A 22,363-nucleotide genomic window follows, 5' to 3' on the forward strand; every position below is an offset into this window, starting at 1 on the left:
CTGCAGCTTGGCCTGCAATTTATCAAAAGTGTGAAGGAATGTGACGTCTGAACCAAGGACCGCATATTTGTGTCTCTCTGTTTCTCTGTCATATGTTCTGGGAGTGGTGAGATTGTTGCAGACACTTCATAGAGTTAATTGAGGGGGACAAATGATTAATGGGAAATCATTGGGGGTGACATGTCTCCCTGTCACCCCATGAAATTACACCTCAGCACTTTCCGTCTAATGTAGTGCAGTACTTTAGCCTTGTGATAAAAATGACTATTACCTGTATAAAACTTTTCATAGTCAGAGCAGTGGTGACTATATTTGATTGCTTCTTTTTTGTTTGTTTTTTGATAATTAATATATGTATGCAGATGATTTACACCTTTCAATACAATGCAGTCCCATGCCAACACCACAAGAAACTGCAGCTTCATTGTCTTAACACACTCAGCAAAAAGTGACTGTATGGCACTGTACCACAAGGTTCAAGGTTCAGCTTTATTGTCAACGAGGATTGCACAATGAAATGCAGTTGTAGCCCCCTTCACATGACAATCTCTTACACTCAACCCGCAATATAGGCTGTTCCAGTTCACACACAGAAAATGTATAAACAGAAAATCAAATATTCAAATTAAGATTTAATGAAACAATACAATATAACATATACTGTATATATAGACAAAATATATATACATGGAAAACATGTCAAATCCAATATACAAAGGATATTCTACTGGATTGCATTACATTGGACTTGGGTTTCTACTTTTCCGGCTACTTGGTGTAATTCCGTTGCTCTAACCCAAAGGCAAGGGAGAAGAAGTGGCTAATCTAGTTTACTTTGTTGCATTCACTCTCTGTAGTGCAAAATAGCTTTCTGTCTGTCTTTTAGATTGCATGCCTACTCAGGAAGTAAACCCTCTATCGACAAAATTCAGCTCTTAACCACATTATATTATGCTGTTCATCTCAGGGTGGAGGGGGAAGGTGTTAATGGCCAAATGCGCGAGTGGCTCCTGCAAGGTATGATGATCTGCTGGAAGAAACCAATGCTCTAGAATCGTCTGTAAAGTAGTAGTGAGAGCAATATATATTAATATATTAATAAGACAAGCACACTAATAATAGCAAAAATCATCATTTATCAAGGGATGAATGAAATGATTACTTATGTATGAAAGAGGGAAGTGTCGTCGAGTCTCAAACTCTCTCCATCTCTCTCACTCTCACACACATACACACGCTGCTGAAATGAAACGCATGTTGGAATATTAAAGCCAATGCACCGTGAAACAATCAGTACGTGTTGCAGTCTTGTTAAACCACAGTTCATTCGCTCTATAGCAACTCCATCATTGAAATATCCCCAGACTTGTTGGGCTCGGTTACAGAATTTGTCAAATGATTCCCCTGGCATTGCCTTGCATTGTTATTACATAGAGCTGAAGTTGCTGAACTTTTTAATGTAAAGGTCACGGGAGTTAATAAGCTGTACCACAGATTGCATCTGGTAAACATTTTTGTTTTCGGGACGGCTGTCTTTTTTTCTCCCGCTCTGTTTCTGATGAATTATTTGCTTTATATGAGAAAATAATTAAAAATGCCTAACATTATTTCCCAAAACCCACGTTGACATATTGAAATTGCTTTTGTCCAAAACCCACAGATATTGAGTTTACTATTATAGAGGACTAAGAAAAGCAGAAGATATTCACATTCAAGAAGCAATGGCTGGAGAAATCATGGCAGGCTTAAGAGGTGACTTTGCAATTGATGCAGATTCATTTTCTGTAAATCAACAAACCACATAACAGATTCATCTTTTAAGAACTGCGATGCTGTCATGGAGAAATACCAGAGGGGAGGCGTTTACAAGGTTTTAATACTCCCAAATGTAGAGAGCCAACTTGATGACATTCAGACCAAAATAAACATTTGTGTCCTTCATCAGTGAACCATCTGATCAAACACATGTGGCACATCTGTATTATGATGTAATGTTCCCTCATTGTCCCCTCAGCCTCCTTAAATAGCAAACAAGCAATCGTTAACTTTCTCGTCTCCATTTCCTCATCCACATCCCCTACGTTATCTCTGGTTAGCCAGCTCATGCTCAAAAGTAACTTGCAATTTGCTGTCAAACTTTATGCTGCATGGCAACACTGAAAATGTGACCCTTCCATAGGCTTCTGCTCTCTTTGCGGCTAGCTAAGCAAACAGCTGCACTTTGCATTTAAGCAAAAGAATAAAGCTCCTATCTGATCACAGCCTAGAAGAGTTTTGTAAGAGGGAGAGAGCAGAGCGACGGAGAGAGAGACAGAGAAGCCTGTTAAAGTCAGTTGCTGCCACTGCACAGCTGCATTATGGTTCTTTAGAGTGGTGGGGCAGGTACAACGACACACTACAGTCAGGATGGAAACTACCGTCATTTAGGAATCAGGAAAGATACGAAGAAAAAGAAGAGCAATTGTGAAAAATATCCCATGAGAAATGGCGTTTCACATAAATTCATGAGCACTTTCTTGAGGGAAATTACATTTTCGTATAATGCTTATGGCTATCTTTGTTTTTGATGAACAGTCGTGGCGATAAAGACGTAAGTGAGAGGGATTCTGTACATTTGCATTTGTGGATAAGCAGCAGATGAAGCCAAGTAAATGAGTATGGAGGGAGAGAAAAACTGTTAATGGTATTTTTAAATGCAGGGGAGGATCGGAGGCAGACAGAGCGAGAGAGAGAGAGAGAGAGAGAGAGAGAGAGAGAGAGAGAGAGAGGGAGAGAGAGAGAGAGAGAGAGAGAGAGAGAGAGAGAGAGAGAGAGAGAGAGAGAGAGAGAGAGAGAGGAGCAGAGAGAGAGCAGACGAAGACCGACAGAGAGAGAGACAGAGAGAGAGAGAGAGCAGAGAGAGAGAGAGAGAGAGAGAGAGAGAGAGACGGGGGATAGATGGATGATGTCATATCCAGCTGGCACAGGACTGGATGCCTGTATCTGATGTCAGCCACTCCCGTATAAAAAATAACGAGTCCTCGGAAAAATGATTAATTGCCCGACAGAGCAAAGTTTATAGAAAAGAAAGGGGGGGGGGGGTTGGAGGTGGTGGGGGTCCCAGAGTTACGGAGGAGCAGAAAATAGCAAAAGAGCCCAAGTGAGAGAAAGGTTCAGGGAGTGCAACATCAAAAGAGAAGCAGAGGGAAAGAGCAAGAGACATGTTGAGGTAGAGGGGCAAAGCAGCAACAGAGAGACAGCGAGAGGGATGAAGAGGGGAAGTGAGAGAGCAACGCAAGAAAAGCAGCAACGAAGAGAGACAAACAGAGAGGGAGGAGCAGAGAGAATGAGTGAGGCGTTCATTAATATGATGTTCGTTATCTCTGACCGACTCCCTCAACAAATGTTCCTCTGTGTTCTCTAGTGTGCTATTCAATAGGCCGATAGCTGTGTGTGTGTGTGTCTGCGTGTGCGTGTGCGTGTACGTGTGTGCATGTATTCATAAAGTGTCTGTGACCACTCTCATAGGCAAATCCATTAAATTGAACACAAGCATGCTGCACTTGATGTCCAGAGGACATCATAGTAATGTAAAGTGGAAAGGACTTGAAAAGGATAATATAAAAGCGTCAAAGTTAGTTGCATCAGAAATCTTCAAGCTGCCATGTTGGAGGAGTCATGAATGTGGTGCATCAAAAACAGTATTTTAAAACTAAAGAAATGCTGTAGATTTGGCTTCAAATTTGGATTTTGTGTATTTCACAGACACACATTTGGGTTGTGTGGTGTCCCGTTCTTCTCATTAGGCCTATACATCTGAGTAACATGTATTGATTATATTATTTTAATGATATATTATACACTAGTATAAACTGTTTTTGGAAAATAAAAAGATAACTGGCAATGCAGCTCAACGTTTGAGCTTTGCCGACTCACAGAATATTGATAAATTATAAAGTGCATAATAATTCTCGTGGTTTACGTCCTCAGCAGAATGCGATCGGGAAGACGTGATAATGATATCCCTTCTTGTTACAGCATGGCAAGGTGTTTTCCGCTTGGCTAGCAGAGGAGTCCTGAGTCTATGAGGGAACATTATTCAGCATATCCCACCGCCTTGCCTTGCCTGCAGTCATCATATCTAATACTATAGGTTAAGAGGACAGTAGTAAATGTGTTTGAGTAAAGTGCAACTGATGAAGATAGCAGAGGTCTGCAGATTTGTACAGTGCAGTTGGTTATAAAAATTAAAAAAATTCAATCTTTTAAAAATAATGAGGTTCTCAGGGATTCAAGGACAATGAAAATATGTCGTCCAGCATTTAACTGGTTTCCAAAGTTTATTTGTATCTTTTACACAATATTATATTTTGGGCCATTTTATCACAAAATGCAGGGCGGGTACTACAGAAGAGAACCATCTGCCATAAACTGAGATAATAATACAGTGTGTTTCAGAACTTGTCACTAACAGAGAATGACATTATAGAGATGGACATTAACAGTGCCTCTCTCGCCACTCCTCTCTTCTCCTCTCCTCCTTTTGTCTTCGTCTCTTTTACTCATTTTCTTTCTTCAGCTACCCTTTTTCTCATCATCTCATCTCCTCCTTCCCTCTCCGTTTCCTTTTTTCTTCACTCCTCTCCTCCTTTTGTCATCACATCCAATCTCCTCCCCCTCTCTTTTACTTCTTCACTGCCCTCTTCTCCTTAATTTGTCTCCTCTCTTCTTTTCTCCTCTCCTTTCCTCACCTCCTGTTGTCACCACACTTCTCATCATCTCCTATATAGTCTTGTCTTTTCCTTCTCTTCTCTTCTCTTCTCTCTCCTGCTCATTCATTGTTCACCTCTCCTCCCCTGGCACCACACCTCCTCTCTACTGCTCTGCTCTTCTTCTCATTCAGAAGGTGTGTGACAGATAATAAAAAGCCCTGGTGGTCGGCAGGCGGCGACACATTATTATACAGCAGAAGGATGAAAAACAATTTGTACTATAAGAAAGAAAGAAAGAAAGAAGCAAGGAAGGAAGGAAGGAAAGGATGGAAGGATGAGAGAAGGGAAGGAAGAAAGAAAAGGAAAGTTGTCATCGGCCAATTGAAATACAATTATTTATCTATTTTTCTGTACCCACAGTCACCATTTGATTATTTTTCTGTAATATTCACACACACACACACACACACACACACACACACACACACACACACACACACACACAGAAAGAGAGCAGAGAGAGGAGAGAGAGAGAGAGAGAGAGAGAGAGAGAGAGAGAGAGTGAGAGAGAGAGAGAGAGAGAGGGAGAGAGAGAGGAGAGAGAGAGAGAGAGAGAGAGAGAGAGAGAGAGAGAGGAGGCAACACTAGACTTTCTGCAACAGCCTCTGCATTTAAATCTCCTTCTTGTCTTCAGTGGCAAAGCAGCATTTTCGATTCATCTACTTGATTAGAACGAGCCTTTACCTCTCCTCTCCTCTCGCTCCCTCCCTCCCTCCCTCTTCCTCTCCCTCTTTCTCTGTCACACACACAAACACAAACAGACACGCGCACACACCGGTGCGTCAGTCATTGGAATAATATACAGCATAAACCTTCCTTCCTTCTCTCCTCTTGTCTTAGCTCTCGCAGCTCTCCTCATCTCCTCTCTTCAGCATTTCTCCCACCAAGTCTCACCCCCTCTCTCTCTCTTTCTCTTTCTGACCTCTCTCTCTCTCTCTCTCTCTCTCTCTCTCTCCTCTCTCTCTCTCTCTCTCTCTCTCTCTCTCTCTCTTTCCCTTTTCTTTCAGGGAGAGCTGATATCTCTGGCGGTTTGCCGCATGGAAGTCGCCCAGGCAAGGTAGAATATCATCTGTCTGATCCGGACTCCTTCTCTCCAGTTGCCGACCACTGCACGAGCAGACACAACACCACACTCACATGTACTGTGATTCAACGGGATATAACGGCTTTTATCCGCTGACGGACTGTCAGGAGAGTCTTAAACCCCTGCTTCATTCCTGCAGTGGGGGAAATATTTCTTTCTCAGATGTAACAACAAAAAAGACGTACGGCATTGTCAAGTGCGCAAAAGCTGCATCTTGAAACAATACGCACTAATTCTATTCTATTTCTTTATTGTTTGTTCTATTCGCTCCATCCCCTGCACGGACAAACCGGGGACTGGAGGTGGGGGGGGGGACTTCCACGATATGGAGTCCTGATTTTACCAAGCGATGAAACTGAGAAAATCCGTCGCCGTGGTGGAATATTAATAACCTAATCCTAACAATAATCCGGAGGATGTTGCAGCAGAGTTTGGGACTCTAGAGAGCATTCCAACTTTTCTTTGGTCTCCTTTTTTAATCTCTTTCTCTCTCATCTTCTTCTTCTGTGGGACTTCTATTCTCGTGACTGATTTGCAGCACTTCACTTCTATATCATGGACCGGTCGACGTCTTTGGATATAGAGGCGCTCAAGGTAAGGACGCTCGGAGCCGGGCGGCGCGCACTTGCTCCAGGGGAGAGAGTTGCAATCCTCCGCTGGGTGGATGATGACTGGGTGGCCTGATAGGTGACTGGGTACACTGGGTGGCTGGTCGGATGACTGTTATTACTGGGTGACAGGTTGGAATAATCTGCATCTGAGTGGTTGACGATGAAGGGTAAAACTGGGTGGATGATTGAATGACCGGGTGGCCGTTTGGGCTAGTTTGGTGACCCAGTTGCTTTAGGATGCTTGGGAGGTCAGCTGAATGCTGAACGTGTCGAGGTGCAATAAACGAATGGGGTTTGCCACTGTCGAAGTACCCAGCTCTGGGTTGTTGCAGCACTCTCCGAAAGCTTCTGTTCCTCCATCACACACATGCACAAATTCACACTCTTTCTATGTTGGTGTGGGAATAAAGGGAGAGAGGGGAGCGTGCATGTCAGTATTCGGAGCGTGAGGTGAATTTCAATATTCTTTGCTTGCACAGAGAGTTGTTGCGGAGCGATGTTATGGGCGTCGGTGGGACGTTCGATAGACGGGACGGATTTCCCCGACGGGGCGGCATCTTTGAGCAGAGGGTCTGGGCACAAATTTAAAACAAGAGCAGTGAGTGCAGGAGGGGATGACGACGCTACCCGCTCTCTCTCTCTCTCTCTCTCTCTCTCTCTCTCTCTCTCTCTCTCTCTCTCTCTCTCTCTCTCAATTTATTCTCACTTTATTTTAATTGACCAGTTCAATGTAATGTGTATTACCTGCTTAAAAGTATATTCCTAACTGACACAAATAAATATTAAACCTGTGCGCGCTTATGCTCGTCGACGTGTGTGAATGCCATGAGCCTGTGTGTGCGCACGAGCGCGCGCGCGCGTGTGTACGTGTGTGTACACATTTCACCAATAATCTAGGTTCACCAAACTATGTTCAGGTTATAAGATATATGTATGGTCGTGCGTGTGTATGGCATGGGTTTTCTTGGTTAATCCATTTGGGACTCACTCATTCACTCAACATTCATTCATCACCAAATTGTACTTGTAGTTTCAATCTATATTAAGATAGTAGTGTGGTTGCATGTGTGTTAATATTATTATTATTATATTATTATTATTATTATTATTATTATTATTATTATTATTATTATTATTATTTATATTGTCACGTAAAGCCATCCAAAACCTAGGTTGTGAGTGCAATAAAACGATTTCCAACAGCAAAACCATCCCTACAGCAATACAAGCACATTGTTAAGAATAAAGAAGACATATTGTAGAAGTATTTGAGTTAGTAATAATATGCCAGAAAGTTCCGGCAGGTCACTACCACTACAGACATTAAATGCTGCATGCGTACTTATAAGAATGTCACACTTCACATCAGGGAAGGTAAAGTAGACCGGAAATGTAGGTGCAAATGTCCATTTCTATGTGCTGCTGCTTCTGACACTGATAACCAGTGATTGGATAAATCAGCAAATCGATGACATTCCCCTAGTGTTTGACATTTCAAGTAGCATTTTCTGTGATCTTATTTCTGAGAAGGAGACTGGGATACTGTGCTTGACTTTGACTCAGCTGGCTGGTTGCAGAATCCAATTGACATTCTGATATAAAAATGGCCTTAACTGTTATCCAATGACCTGCAGAACTGTGAGGGTATTCATGTTTCGGTCTGCTCTGGTCTTTACATTGTATCTGAGAATGTAACATAGAGAAATAAGAGTATACCGAGGGTTGATATCTTGCATTTAGTTCAACATAACTCTTCTATCTGACCTGTTTTGTTTTTTTTAATCAAAGCTGAGTTTACCACCCATTTGTCACCTTTGAATTTCCTGCTTGTGTGGTGTAATTAAAATAACTGTGGCGAGTTAAACATAAAAGAGTGAATATATAATAGTAATAAGATGTTACATCCTTGTTGTTTAATACATCAGAACTGCACTGCCAAACAAAACCTTAGAACTCCATCTGTATCCAAATCCAAATCCAAATCCAATGTATCTTTTGAAAATACATTTGTTTAGTTTTCAACCTGGGTTCCTGTTCCCATAATTGTGCCCACTCAGACTTACAGGTAATGCTAACTTTGCACTCATCACCTCCCTTGCAGGGAGTTGGGAAATGCCACTCAGGCAGTGTTCGGGGCAAGCAGCGCTAGCCTCCTAAAGCCTTCAAATGAAACGCTTGTTTCTGGGTGTGACCAAAAGAAATGACACACAGAAATGAGTCACCTGAATTAGCTATTGTAGATAACTGCATAAACACCAATTTCCCACACTCATAATGCTCCATAGTCAGAGCAGCCACAAATATTATATCAACACCCAAGTTGACAAATGCCAGGATTGTCCTTTAACATACAATAAAAGCATGACATAGTTCAATGAGAGATTGCTTATTAAAGTTTTGGTTCGTTATAGCTCCACATTTGAAGAATATTGCCATTGACACTTCTTTTTATTAAGTAAGTAGTTAACATGATAATCTCCTGCTGTGGGATCAAATAACCACTTTTTACCCCCAAGTGACATCAATGGGTGGCAACCAATCAAATCTCAACCCTGGCAGGGTTAGTCCATTGCTTTGCATGTTGAGTTTAAAGGATTTCCGTGCACTCCCAACAGTCCATCTCTCCATCCATCTGCTGGTTGTTTTTTGCAAAGCTGGTGTCATATTCTTGGCAGTGCTGACAATCCCTGAGTCCTTGTGCATTGGTAGTTGGCCTTCAATACACACACACACACACACACACACACACACACACACACACACACACACACACACACACACACACACACACACACACACACACACACACACACACACACACACACAGTCTCCTGCAGTATTCTCCATTTGTAATGGAGGTCACAAATGTGTGTATTTGTTCCTGTGAGTATAGACATGTTTATCTATACTTATGACGGCCACCTTCACAATCATATTCATACAACAATACTTTAAAATAAATTTAGGAATTATTGTAAATCAATACAGTGTCCTCTCAAAAATAGTATATCTGTGAATGTGTGTGTGAGTGCGGGCGTGCGTGTGTGTGTCTGTGTGTGTGTGTTTACATGCTGGACAGCTAGCCTTTTAAACTTTAGCCTTTTAAACTAGACACACACACACACACACACACACACACACACACACACACACACACACACACACACACACACACACACACACACACACACACACAAACACACACACAGCAATCCAATCTAATGAAAAGACATGTTTTTTTTCAGTCAAGTGTGTGTGTCTGGTTGTGTGCACGTGTGTGTGCTTCCAAGAGCAATCACAGGAAATGAACAGCAAACAAGGACAACATTGGGAAGTCACTGCATTAAAATATACAAGTGGTATGTGTGTGCTTGTGTATGTGTATGTCTGGATTTGACCAAAGACCTATCTGCTTGTAAATCAGTGCAGGTTTCAATATCAATGGAGCAGTATAAGTGCTATTGATCTTTAGTAATAGCTGCACCATAAATTATACGCAGTATAATAAAAGCAGTCAGAATGAGTTTGACCCTCAAGATCAGAGGCTCTCAACTTGCAACAGGAACAAGTCTTGGAAAAACTAAGTAGTTTAATTTTGGTAGTGCTAGATCAAATGTATAATTTAATCCTGCAACCAGGCAAAACCAAACAGAAGAAATCAATACTTAACAATATCATTGTGCATCAAAGCAAGATGCAAAATATTCTGTGGCGGGCTCTTAGTGACCTACAAGTCCCTTTCATTATTTTGTTCAGCCAAAATAAAAATAAATACCATAAATTTGAATAAGACCTCTAATGGTTGGCTAGCTGACAATGTGGCTGCTAGTCCAGACATATTTAAAAAATACTTTCACTTAATCACAAGTCAACTAGATTGTTTTAGAAAAGAGCAGAACCTCCAATTGATGGTTAGTTACCTGTCAAAGTGGCTGGAAAAGTAAACTAACGTATGGTTCAAGCCTCAGCCAGAATGAACCAGCATTTGCATGGTGGCTGCGTTCCCACGCTGGTTGCACTCTTTCACACAACCCCATTTGGTAACCACCCAGTGCAGCCCCAGTTTTGCATTTCTGGCCACTGAGCAGCTCAATTGGAGCAATTGGGGGTTCAGTGCCTCTTCCAAGGGCACTTCAACAGTAGCTGCTGAGGGATGGTAGAACATTACTCATTCATTTAAACCAGCCAGCCCCAAGCCTGCCTCTCTAACCTTCAGGCAAGCACAATTCCTCATCTGTGTATTAGCAGTTTAACCATCTAACAAGCACACACATAAACCACGCGTGAACTGATGACTTAACACGCTTCAGTGTGAAATACATTATATTTTGGTGACAGTTATGATGGTAGAAGCTTCAAATGTGGCAGCTGCAAAAATTGAAAAGTGGTCGCCTCACTCCAAGCCAAACAGACTTCATTCCTGTTACAGTGCAACCTTCCAAAACATCTGCATGTGAAAAGCATAGCAGATAGGCTATGATGTATTAATTTTACTGAGGGGGACATCACATTAATTACAAAGCCTAAAGGGTGCCAAATGAGTCTACAGCTGTGTATTGATAAACAGCCTGGCAGTTTCCTGACTTTAGAAAACTTTTAAGACTGGTGTATAGATATATATATATATATATATATATATATATATATATATATATATATATATATATATATATATATATAAATTAACACATTTAATGGGTTGTAAACTATTAACATTTATAATTCATTTGGAGCTACCTCAGTACTCTTGCAAACAGTATAGTAAAGAATGCCACAGTCAAACTAATGGCAACTTTGGAGCTAAATATACACGGCTGTGGTCATGAAAATATTGTAAGTTGATGATTTAATAAGCTACCTTGGATCAAGATCTTGTTTTGTCATTCATTGACATGTACTGAAGTGACATCATTCCAGAGCAATCTGATAATCAGTGATATAATGGCTCTGCTCAATACTTAAGTCACAACAATGTTTTCACAGATTCAGATTTTGTAGAAGCTGATGGTTGCTTTAGTTTGTTGCTACTATAACACATGTATTTCCTTCATCACACACATATACACATTGAAACAAACATCTCAATCAGACTGATTAACATTCTTCCCATCCTTGCAACAGATTTTAGCTGATACCCTCTCAATGTATGTTAATCGTTGAAATTAAAATATTTGAGTTGTTGTTCTCCAAAATAAAACTAGAGAAACTAAACCTGTTTCTCAGCAAGCAGCAGTTGTTGCAGCATTTGAAACTCCTTAGATATTTGTCATGCAGAAGTGCATCCGAATTCCTAGAATGGATAAATGTAAATCAAATATTCTAGGAGTTTACCATGCGAACGGAGCAGTGCGAGAAAACATTGAGAAATGTTTATCTTGTTGATCACACCGCCTTGACAGCTGCAGAACAGCCTGAACAAGTTATGGACTATCTGTGTAGTCTTGAAATGTTTGGTGGAACTGGATAGCCAAAATATCCTTGTAGTTTAGGAAAGGTTGACTGGGGAGTCGTCCTTTCCTTCCAGGCTTTCTTTCTACTACACACACAGCCTGGAGCATGAGAATGCAGTACTCAAGGTAAGTTGCCAAGTCCAGAAGTCAGTCACCTTCTTTGTCCACATCAGTCCATTTTACAGGTAATTAGCTGTTCCTTGCAGAAAGGCCACCTCCATCATACCATTAGTGTGTGTGTGTGTGTGTGTGTGTGTGTGTGTGTGTGTGTGTGTGTGTGTGTGTGTGTGTGTGTGTGTGTGTGTATGCGTGTGTGTGTGTGTGTGTGTGTGTGTGTGTGTGCTTGCATTTGCTGAGAAAAGCTGTAATTGGGGCTTACTTCCAGCACCCTCAACTACACACCTGTAAAGCTTTGCGACTGCATCTTGCACGGCTGCAACGCGATCGCAGTGACAAAATATGTACACAGAAATATAAACACCTCACAAACTACTCAAACATGATGACACACACACACACACACACACACACACACACACACACACACACAGACTCAAAAGGTGAAAATCAAAACCAGTGTCGCTGTCGCGGCTGGTAAAGATTCCTACTTCGGAAAACTTCTTGTATTTATGTGTGTGCTGCTCAAGTAAAATTGTTTAAAGGTCTAATAGCTAGCGGGTTAGTGTTGGCCTTCTAAAGGTTAACTTACAGTATTTAGATATGTATATGTGTGTGTGTGTGTGTGTGTGTGTGTGTGTGTGTGTGTGTGTGTGTGTGTGTGTGTGTGTGTGTGTGTGTGTGTGTGTGTGTGTGTATCAGAGTGAAATCATTTACACTCTCACCGCCAAATTATTTGCAAGTGCAAGTTTTTGTTTGTGTGCTTTTCTGTCTGTGTGTGAGCTCCCCACTACTCCACATAATGAAGTGGCTGAAGGTAAACTTAACCAGCTTTGCTGCACTTATTTTAAGGAAAATATACAACATTTTGGAAAGCACACTTATTTGCTCTCTTCGAGTGAGTTGGATGGGACTTTTGAGATCAATTGCTTCTCTCTGCATTCCCTGCTGAAGTTTCTATGTGACATATTTAGCTTAGCTTAGCCCAAAGAGTAGTAACAGAGGGAAACAGCTAGCTTAACTCCATCAAAAGAGCCTTCTAACAACTCTACCATTGCCATATGTATGTGTATTTCATACATTTAGGAATAGAAACAAGACTAAGTGTCTGAATAAGCAGTTATTGTGAGTACATTGGATGTATTCACTGACCAACAACAGATAGGCCTGGTCATGCAGCATTTTAGAAGCCCTGTCCAGTTGTGAAGTTGCAAGTTTTGCACTTTTTTTATTTCATTCTTCAACAAAACCCAGGTGATTCTAAGATGTTTTTTTAGCTAGCTTGCTAACTAACAAGATACATCATGTAACGAGACAATTTTGGACCTGACCTTTTCCCATCTGATGAAGGCTAGCTTTTTTCCAGTCTAAACATGGCCTGGACCTGCTTTCAGTCTTTGCATCCAACTCTTGCTAAGGCAACACACATGCACACACATTGACCTACACGAACATCACACAATAACAATAAGTCTTTTCTCAGATATTTGACAAACATGCATGGCAGGGTAAAATCAGAATACAAGTAAAATGTATATAAATTGGTTTTCAGACTGAAACATGAACTTCCTATCCTATGTCAGTCAATGCATTACAACAAACTTTCAATTATTTATTTTTGGTTGTAGGACCTTTGCATCCATGGAATTAATTGCTTGAATCTTGCCTTAGGCCACAAACAATATTACATGTGAGTCTGTGAGTTGAGGGTGTACTGAATGTTTTATTTGTGGTATCTGTATTTCGTAGTGTTTTTTCCACAACTTCCTGCATTTGTATTTAATTAGTTTAGCTATTATTAACTCTAGAAAAGAATGTGGTTGTTGGTTTCATTTGCAAGTATAATCTTGTATTATATTTTCATTCTGATATTGAATACGTACACTGGCCTTTGTAAAGGGGGGATTGGCATTTTGACACTTACATATTGTATCAACCCAGGTCCTTGAAGAACTAGATGAGCAATCATGTTGTTATTGGGGGATGGATGGACTACGGTTTGTGTGGCATGGCTCAACACACACAGACCAGATGCCTAATCTGGCTTCAGCTGGTTGAGTCTTCAAAACACCATTACGGAGTATCATCCCATATCAAGCTCTTCAAATTATGACAATCAAAACATTTATTTGGTTGTAACTGGAGAGTCAAAAGATGTCCAGCTAACTTGATCGCTCTAACCCTAACCCTAACCCTTGGTAGAAGGTGGATTATGGACCAAATGGGTGTTGTGAAAGTCCTATGGGCGCAGATTATAAAGCAGCAGGTGTAGGGGCGCGCAATGTTGGGAAAAGACACTTGTGCAGACTACATGCCATCTATTACCATTATTAGTATACTGTCCAACAGACTTTGGGGGTCAAAGAGAAGGTTAATGAGCAGTGAGCTGAAGAGGGCAAATTTTATTATTTTCAAGAAATACTGGCACTGCCAAGCCAATGTTTTACAGAAACCAGTGAGTGCTGCCAGTTAGGTTGTGTGCTCTGCAAGTAAATGGTGTTGGAAGCTAAGCATACTTTGCATAAACACACACAGGCACAGGCAGCATCCTCAGAGTCACAATGACTGATGTAGAGGCCTTTATTATTCAATTAAAGACAGGGAAGGTGTGTGTAGGGATATACTGGTCCGCAGTTGATGTGCACCTGGGGAAGTGCAGGCAGAGTGGACTGCAGAGGTTTTTTAATAAACAGAGAGAAAAAATGATGGTGTTGAACTTGGCCCTGGGAAAGCTCTAGGGTTCACATCAGTGGTAGCAGTTACACACACACACACACACACACACACACACACACACACACACACACTCACACACACACACACACACACACACACACACACACACACACACACACACACACACAGCCCTGTAGACAATCACTTAATGCTAATAATAATTTGTTGGGAGAAACGTTTGTATACACATTCACATGTAACCCTTTGCGTTTACAGATACAGAACGAACACAAACATGTTTGCCTCAGGCACATTTACTTTGCACCTTGGCCCAAGATCACCACTCATGGCAGTAATCAAACACACACATCACCGTTCTTTACAATGACTGATGCTTCACCTCACCGCCTGCCACTCAACGTTTGCGCTCTAACCCTCAGAGTGTGTGTGACTGTGTGTACGAGTTTTATGTATGTTTGCCTTTCATTTCCCACGTTAGCCAACCTTGGTTTGAGGAAATGATTAGTCCGTTCTGACGTACTGTTGCAGCTACATGAGTCCCTCTTGCACTCATTTTGACGCTTGTATGTGTGTGTGTAAGAGCGAGCAAATGTGTGTGTTCTCAGAGCCTAATGTACGAGCGTATATACATTTATTCAACTGCAAATCATATAGCAAATTAACGCTTATATAATAAAGCATCCAGTGTTACAGTGTGTTCCTGTTCCGTTTGCACATGATGATTGCTCTACTTGTTATCTGCACCACAATCCTGTTTTGACTTTTAAAGCTATCACTCAGTATGCAAGTGTTTCCAGTTCAGACAATATGTGTGTTTGTGTGGGCGGGCTTAGCACCAGCCCTTTACTACCTGTCCCAGCAAAAGCAAAGTAGCTACAGCTACGATACACCGGTTTACACACTTGGAAAGGATATGAGTTTCCCTCCATGGCCTGGGTGAAATGTCTGCTGAAGTGCCAGCTGGAGGTGTGTGCATTATTGCTTTAATACATCAGTTACCCTAATCTGTCATTTTAGCTTGGCATTTGGGGGAAATGTGTATTACGTTGGCCTTTGGTCACAGCTGCAGTACGCAAGATTTTTGATATACAATTACAGCCACCTTACTAGCCTAAATCACAGCGTAGTGCTGCAACAGAGAATAATGAAAACTTCAGTGTAAAATGCAAGCTGTCACTGCTCTCAGCAGTGAGCGAACACTACAAACTGAGAAAACATGTCCTTGGTTCTTTGGTGTTCTTGGTTGGGTGCAGTTCACTCAGATCATACAGAACTGCTGGGTAGTTTCAAATAGTTGCACATGCCTTACTGCCATTTGGATCTGAAATGTATCCAGTTGAAATCCAGATACAGTATACACACAGTATATTTCATCTGTTTGTCACTATTCCTACACATCGCATTAACATATTACAAGTAATGCATGTGCTTAATGTGGTGGACTGTTTATAGATTGCTAATTATTATTGGAGGGTTCATATTACGTGCTATATTAGATTCAGATGTCCACATTTCTCCAAGAGTCTTCAGCTTTCTCTGCTTTTTAGGCAAAACTGTTAATTTAGCTAAATGCTAACACGGGATTGAAATGTCATTAGTTTAGTACGGGAACATTTTGACCTGATTTTGGAGCAGGTGTAGTCAGGGAATCACCAAAGTGATTACGATTCATCCTGAAAGTCATGTGAAAGTATCAAGTTTCATGGCAATTCATCCAATAGTTGAGATATTTCATCCAATACCAAACATGTCAACCTCATAGTGGTAAACATGTTTCTTATGATGTTCTATATCTGGTGAAATATTTTTATGAGGAGTAATATTTGTGTGCTGATTCAGGCCATCTGCACTGGAATATCACATACATTAGATTTCATATTTGCATAGAGATCGAGGCTCATGGAAATAATCATCATTGATACGTCAAGTTGGTTGATTGCTTGCATCTGATTTAACAACAGCTGGCCTGCCTCTGACATCCAGCATAAATTATTGCTAATATTGTAATTTCAAGCTATATTGACGAACAGTCAGTATCAAACATCTGTATCAAACTTCCTTCATTTACTAAACATTTCAGCTGCAGTTTAGGAATGTGTATTTTGGGTTTCTTTAACATGAGCCTTTCTTCTGGCTTCCCCTTTAAATCTTATAGTAATGAAGTAATAATTGTGTCTCTGTCCATGAGCTTGAAATGATATGTTCTCCATGTCATTTGCAGCCTGAATCTCTGCCGATGCTACAAGCCTGTTCACTACATATGGATTATTAGACTTTAAAATGAGGCGTATCCCACGATGAAGGGACATTTACATTTGTCATTATGTTCACTGCCACAGGCTACGTCCCCTGTCCAGCAATGACAAGTTAATAGACTGCTTTGCCCCGGGGCTAAACAAGGACTTACATCCATTATTAATCTCAGTCATTTAACTCTCCCCAAATGGCCATGATCATTTGGAGATTATCGCAATATGACTCAATTTGTCAACAACATTATAATTTTAAATGTAATTATGCTACAATGACAAGGTAATCATGATATGGTGATTATTACCTGATCCTGCTACAACAGGCTAAAGATCACCTGTGTTTTTGTTAGTTACACAAATCAATGTCTCTTTAGTGTGGCTTTATTGCAAATAAATAGGCTGATTAAGCAGTTAAACTAAAAAAAGGATTACTAATGAAAGTCAACGTTTTAGTTGCAGGGGCACATTTGCCTTCCTGTTCTTTAATGTGTATTGTCCTTAAACTAAACTGGAAATAAAGATAGTGTAATATTTCGTTTCTGGAGCTTTCTATAAACCAAATGAAATGATTTGAGTTCTGTCTACGCACAGTATTTTACTCCTTTATAACCAAAGATCTTGATGAAAATGTTCTCTTAAAAAGGGGGTTGTCGGACCATTTTCTCTCCCAGTTTCCTCGACCTCCAACTCACACATGTGGCACTTTATTCCCCCGATAACATTTAGTTTGTCATTTTCTTGCAGCAAGCAAGCTATCATGTGTCCCTGCCCGACTATCATTTACAGAGACTGTGGATGTGACACTGGAATGACAGGCTAATATTTGTCTTTTCAGCCGCCATCTTGTCCTGTCTGTCACCGTCCAAACCACAGCCTCTGCTGCCACTCATGACATGAACTCAGCTCAAGATCACAGTCAAAGGGAATATTTGGGTGGGTGGATGTTTTTGCCTCGGTGATAATTAACCATGTTTCCACTGTCAACAAGGAAGACGAGCCAAAACAGTGTCGTCTACCCTAGTTCAGACAGTACAGTTTAATTCAGGACAGAATACTGCTGTATAAATTTAGATTGATTCACTCGACTCTGGACATATTCAAGCCATTTCACTCTTGTTCAATCTAGTTTAGTTACATCTCTGTTAAGTCCATTCAGTTTTTTCCAGTTCAGTCAGGGTAATAGTCCAGTCCAGTTTAGTTTGAATGGTACTTCAGCTTTATTTGATATTGTGCAATGAGTACTTTCAACCAAGAATCCCACCACAGGATCGCTTGAGAGTACAGCTCTCCAGGGTGGAGAGTAAAACACAGTCAGAAATACCAGAGAGACAGGTGGATGACATTATGTGAGTCCTGATAAAACAAGCACGTGCCCTATAGTTCCCTCTGCACCAATCCTTGTACTGTATGCTGTATGTCCCAGCAGTACAGCCAAGAACTTTTACATTATCCTACCAGCAGCACGGTTCATTTATCTGTACGCTGTATCTGCCCTCCTCTCCTTTAGTCCCCTGACAAGTAAATCATCTCTTCTGCTGCTGTGACAGCACAATCCTGATGTCTGTCACTTCCAAAGGCCAGACTGGGCCACACACATACTCAACATACACAGACATATATATACAGCGCCATACAGGAACAGGCAATCACACTACAAACACGGCGGCATCGACATGCACACACAAACACTTTTTTTCAGAGGAGATTCCCGCCCACTCAAGGGCAGAGCGATGACACCTCATCATGAGCCAAATGAAGCAAGAGTGGCAAGGAGAGGAGGAGGAGGAGGAGGAGGAGGAGGAGGAGAGATGGAGGGATGGATAGAGCGGAACGATGGAGCAATATTGAGGGGGATGAGTGAAGCTACATGCCAGCGAGGCGACCGGCGCACGATTTCATGGGCATGAAATAGGCTCTGGAAACATGGAGGGACAGACAGAGAGGGAGAGGGAGAGGGAGGATGGGGAGCTGGAAGGGGTCGGGATGTAAAGAATTAAGGATTAAAAACCTGTCTTTGTAAATTCTAAATGTTACTCAATTAACAAAGCCTTTCTTTGAATACATACTACGAGTATGTAACAAGTATATCATAAGAGTAATGCAGTTGCTGCAAAATACAGGCCAGAGTATCACCTCCCAAATCTTTGCTGGATAGTTATTATACAGGGAAATGGGGTACGATGCATTTTGTGTGCCACCAGCACTCCTGCCCACCCAAATGATGTTTTACACAAATACATCTTGAAAGGGTTCTATGAAGGGTTCAGTTTTATGCGGAAAGTATATTAATCAGACGCCACAGACGCGTAGTGAAGACATACTTTTGATTGTCTTGTTGGCATCTTAGCATGCTTACTTGCCAACCCCGTGAATTACACAGCGCTGGACCAGACCACAGACTGTATGGGTTGTAGCTGCTGCAGTAGTGGGCCAATCAGACGTCTGACTGCGAGCGAAACGATACAATCCACAAACCATCTGGGCACAGAAAGGATGGAATGAAGGTGAATTAGTGTCAATACCACTGAGTACCCGGTAAAGGTATCGAGTATCGATACCCAGCGTTTGTAAACAGTAACTGATTAAGTGATCGTTTAGTGTAACATTTCTTGAACAAATTTCTTATCAACATGACACTGTCAGGGTTGCGGTCTACCTGGTTCAATCATCAGGCGATTGTTTCTGTTTTTTCTTTTGCAGTAATTTGAGTAGATTTCACACCAGCAAACTATAATTGACTTTAATGGAGAGAAAGAGGGGGGGGGGGGGTACAATTGTTTCATGTTTGTGTGAGCCAGTCTCCTGGTCTCTCTTTCCAGCTCACATTAACATGCTTTCCACATCACCCTTCTACTTTAATTCACTTGGATTACATTCACACCTGACATTAAAATCTGCATCTTGTATACACAATGAATTTGATTTCCATTTCCTTTGCTAAAATGCAGATGTCACTTTATTTATAATATTCCCATCCTGTAAAAGTGATTATAAACACTTCTCTTTCTGCTCGTGCATGTACTGATATCCTGACAATCCATTTTGACAAGTGTGCTTCCTGAATTGCATTAGTGATTTGATTGAATATGTGCATACAAATGGATATTTTTCACACAGTCTATACGCAGGCACCTATGAATACCTTCAGATCTTGTTTCGATCTCAAATTTTAGAAGCATTTCTATCTGCATTTATAGCAATTATCCTTTGATCTCCAATCACTCGTGTTACCTGATATAAAAGGGGGACACGGAGGCGGAAGAGGAACTGAAGATATTGCAGCAAAAAGAAAAAACTAAACCCTGAAAACAAGGCAAAGTGAAGGTGTAAGAGAAATGAAGCAGAATGGGACAAGGTCCTTGTCACCCGCCTGTACTCGTCATTTAGAATTGAGAGAGTGAAGGATAGAGAGAGATGGAGTGATGGAGAGGAGGACAGAGGGCTGTTGTTGCGCCTCAGAGAGCCAGAGATAGAGAGTGATGATAATGCAGCAAAAGACAGAGGACAGAGAGAAGAAGAGAGAGGGGTGAGAAGAAGGAGAGAAAGAGGTGAGCATGGCGTACGGAAAGGTTTAAATAGGTAGATGGGAAGACAGAGCTGAGTTTGTGAGCCTGAGCTCAGCAAAATTGAAGGCCCAGAATACATAGAAGTGAGCCTCGGATTTAAGGGAACAAAGTTTATTAGAAGGCTAACGTCTCGACGTCAGGTGCGTCTTGTGACGCTGATGAAGCCCGCCACAGAAACGTCCGTCTTCTAATAAAGCGTTGTGCCCGTTTGCTCCAGTGTACTTTGGACCAATTCTCTGGAGTTCCTCCTGATATATGACCTGTAAAATTGCCACAAAACGACAGCTATCAACATCATCCATGGAGATTTTTAATTCCATATATGCTTGCATCTTATATTTAGTTTGATGGCCTATTTATTGCAGTCATGAAAATATCATCGGTTTTCACAAATGTTATTAGGATAATGATTAATTCGGTTTTTACCTTTGCATAGGCATCTGGTATTTATTTGCATCATTTCACTACCGATCAGGCTGTTTCTGTGTGTATTTTGCAGGACATACAGTGGGTTGATTGGAGGCACTATCAACTGTAAAGAACATGGCAGGCGTAGGGCTCAGAGATTGGAGATTGAAGCCTGGATTAAATCTTAATTTCAAAAGGGCAGAGTGATGTTTTATCACTCTTTTTAAGCAGGCAACAGAAATGGTGAACACAGCTACTGAGGGTGGGGGAAAGGAGTAATGAATTCTGAAGCAGAAGCTCTTCAGTGAGTGGATATCAAACTTCAGAGTAATGCTTCTACGCAGAGGGCAGGACTCTCTCGCAAATAAGAACATCGAGTACTGAGTGCACACGCTCCTGGCTGAGATTGGACCACCTACTGATGTGGTCTGGCATCACATCCATTCGCACTTTGATTGTCGATGAAGCTGTGTGTGTGTGTGTGTGTGTGTGTGTGTGTGTGTGTGTGTGTGTGTGTGTGTGTGTGTGTGTGTGTGTGCATATGTTGTCTTCTTTTAGTTAAGAGAACCAGTTACATATTCTGCGTACGTTTCGTGGCATAATTAGTGGTGTGGGTGGATTGACATGAACATACATATCATTGTGAAATCATATTGTAGTCACTTCCTCCTACATTTGCTTTCTAAGGTTGTAAACATCTCATTTCACCTCATAACAGTCAAACAACTAAATTGATTAGCTTGTAAAACAATACTGTACATGTTTCTAAGCGTTCCTACTGCTACTAATAAACATTCCCGTCATTTGAGGCAGCAAACAATCTTTAAAAATGTAATCAGTGGTGGAAGAAGTATCAGATCCTTTACTTAAGTAAATGTACCAATACTACTCCATCAAACAATATATCCTTCAGTAAAAATACCATATGTATGTGAAAATGTATTTAAAAGTAAAAGTGCTGCAGAAAAACTTCCCAAATGAGAGTTATGTTATTCAATCGTTATTACAGGTACATTATGTTCACGTAGCATTTTATGTAGGTGGTTGGTCGAGGTGGACCTTTTGATTGTTTTTTATAAATTGTTGGCTACTTTAATCTATACTAGTGAGAAAAATACAGTATGAGAACAATAATATTTTACATACAACCATGTAAACATGATCTAGTAGAAGCACAAAATACAAGTACAAACATCAAAATGAGCAAATAAACGAATAAAAACACTTAAGTTTGAAGTTCAGTGCACGATTGTATACTACAGAGTAAGAGGTGCTGGTAACACGATAAACGTAACCTTGAAAGCAAATGATCAAGGAACTTTTGCTGTGATGATGTGGCGGTCACATGAAAAAGCTCCCGTGTTTGACCTTTCCTGAGCGGCAGCTTCCAGCTCTAGGGATGCTTTCATGTTGATACTGTGTGTGTG

The 22,363-nt window shown here is 41.0% G+C and overlaps 1 protein-coding gene across 1 annotated transcript in view; it reads left to right on the top strand.

The window, feature by feature from the left end:
• Nucleotides 1-5,763: 5,763 nt before the first annotated feature.
• The window catches only part of sgcz (sarcoglycan zeta), a 325,525-nt gene continuing 308,925 nt past the window's right edge, over nt 5,764-22,363 (top strand). The window contains exon 1 of the mRNA XM_029440797.1: nt 5,764-6,429. Within this exon, the coding sequence (XP_029296657.1) occupies nt 6,391-6,429 (39 nt within the window). The 5' untranslated portion in view covers nt 5,764-6,390. The remainder of the gene's footprint in view (nt 6,430-22,363) is intronic.

Source organism: Cottoperca gobio, chromosome 1 (assembly GCF_900634415.1).
Source record: "Cottoperca gobio chromosome 1, fCotGob3.1, whole genome shotgun sequence".
Taxonomy (NCBI): Eukaryota; Metazoa; Chordata; class Actinopteri; order Perciformes; family Bovichtidae; genus Cottoperca; species Cottoperca gobio.